General features: G+C 45.5%; 1 protein-coding gene across 1 annotated transcript in view; it reads left to right on the forward strand.

Annotated features, from left to right (window-relative positions):
• Positions 1-847: 847 nt before the first annotated feature.
• Positions 848-1,068, forward strand: part of LOC104517239 (proteasome-associated protein ECM29 homolog) — a gene marked incomplete at its 5' end in the record, with an annotated part of 21,863 nt that continues 21,642 nt past the window's right edge. The window contains one exon of the mRNA XM_010161833.1: positions 848-993. Within this exon, the coding sequence (XP_010160135.1) occupies positions 848-993 (146 nt within the window). The remainder of the gene's footprint in view (positions 994-1,068) is intronic.

Raw genomic sequence — 1,068 nt, forward strand, 5'->3', positions numbered from 1 at the left:
TTTTAAGGCCTGAATTCTAAAGTACACGTTATAACCTTTCCTCAGAAATCTCAAGAGCTATATACAAATCAAATTCAGATTCTCATATGACCTCACGTCCACTTCATACAGCTTCGAATTATGATGCTTTAGGAATAACAAAAACTGATCTGGAGAAGCAATCAACAGTAGGTTGCAAAACCAGCGCACTGCCTTCTAGAACTCAGAAGCAACTTTTCTCACCTTAGAGGCCACCAAAATACTTCAAGGACGGCACACCATAATCAAACAAATCTCCCATCACTCTGATCTCCCATACCACCTATCTCCTGGATTCACCAGGGAGCTGTAAACAGTCTTGACCATCCTTCTTATATATAAAAACCAAACTGCATCAACTCCAAATTAAAACTCCAGTACCTGAAGGGGCTGCAAGGAAGCTGGGGGGGACTTTTTACAAGGGCCTGTAGTGACAGGACAAGGGGTAATGGGTTTAAATTGAAATTGGGGAGGTTTAGATTAGATATCAGGAAGAAGTTCTTCACGGAGAGGGTGCTGAGGCACTGGCACAGGTTGCCCAGAGAAGCTGTGGATGCCCCATCCCTGGAAGTGTTCAAGGCCAGGCTGGATGAGACTTTGAGCAACCTGGTCTAGTGAAAGGTGTCCCTGCCCATGGCAGGGGGGTTGGAACTAGATGGTCTTTAAGGTCCCTTCCAACCCAAACCGTTCTGTCATTCTATGATGAAAGTGTCACCTGAGTATTCATGGGCTGATGAGGTTTTTCATTGCTGCTGCATGTTACACTGAAGTTAAAAATGTGTGTGGCCGATACTCAAAGCACCCCTCCACCTTTCTTTCTTTTCTGCAGATCTGAAAGCGAATGATGTGGTTCCCTGGGTCCTAGACCTTGTTTTGAACAAGCACATTATCAGCCCCAACCCACACGTTAGGCAGGCAGCTTGCATCTGGCTTCTGTCAATGGTGAAGAAGCTGAGCACACACAAAGCAATTAAGGTAAGAAACACACCCTTTGCTAACACTGGCTCCTTGTCCCCATTTTTGCTTCTCAGCTCCTTTCTGTCCCTTTCC

The sequence above is a fragment of the Eurypyga helias genome, unplaced genomic scaffold (genome assembly GCF_000690775.1).
Source record: "Eurypyga helias isolate BGI_N326 unplaced genomic scaffold, ASM69077v1 scaffold902, whole genome shotgun sequence".
Lineage (NCBI taxonomy): Eukaryota > Metazoa > Chordata > Aves > Eurypygiformes > Eurypygidae > Eurypyga > Eurypyga helias.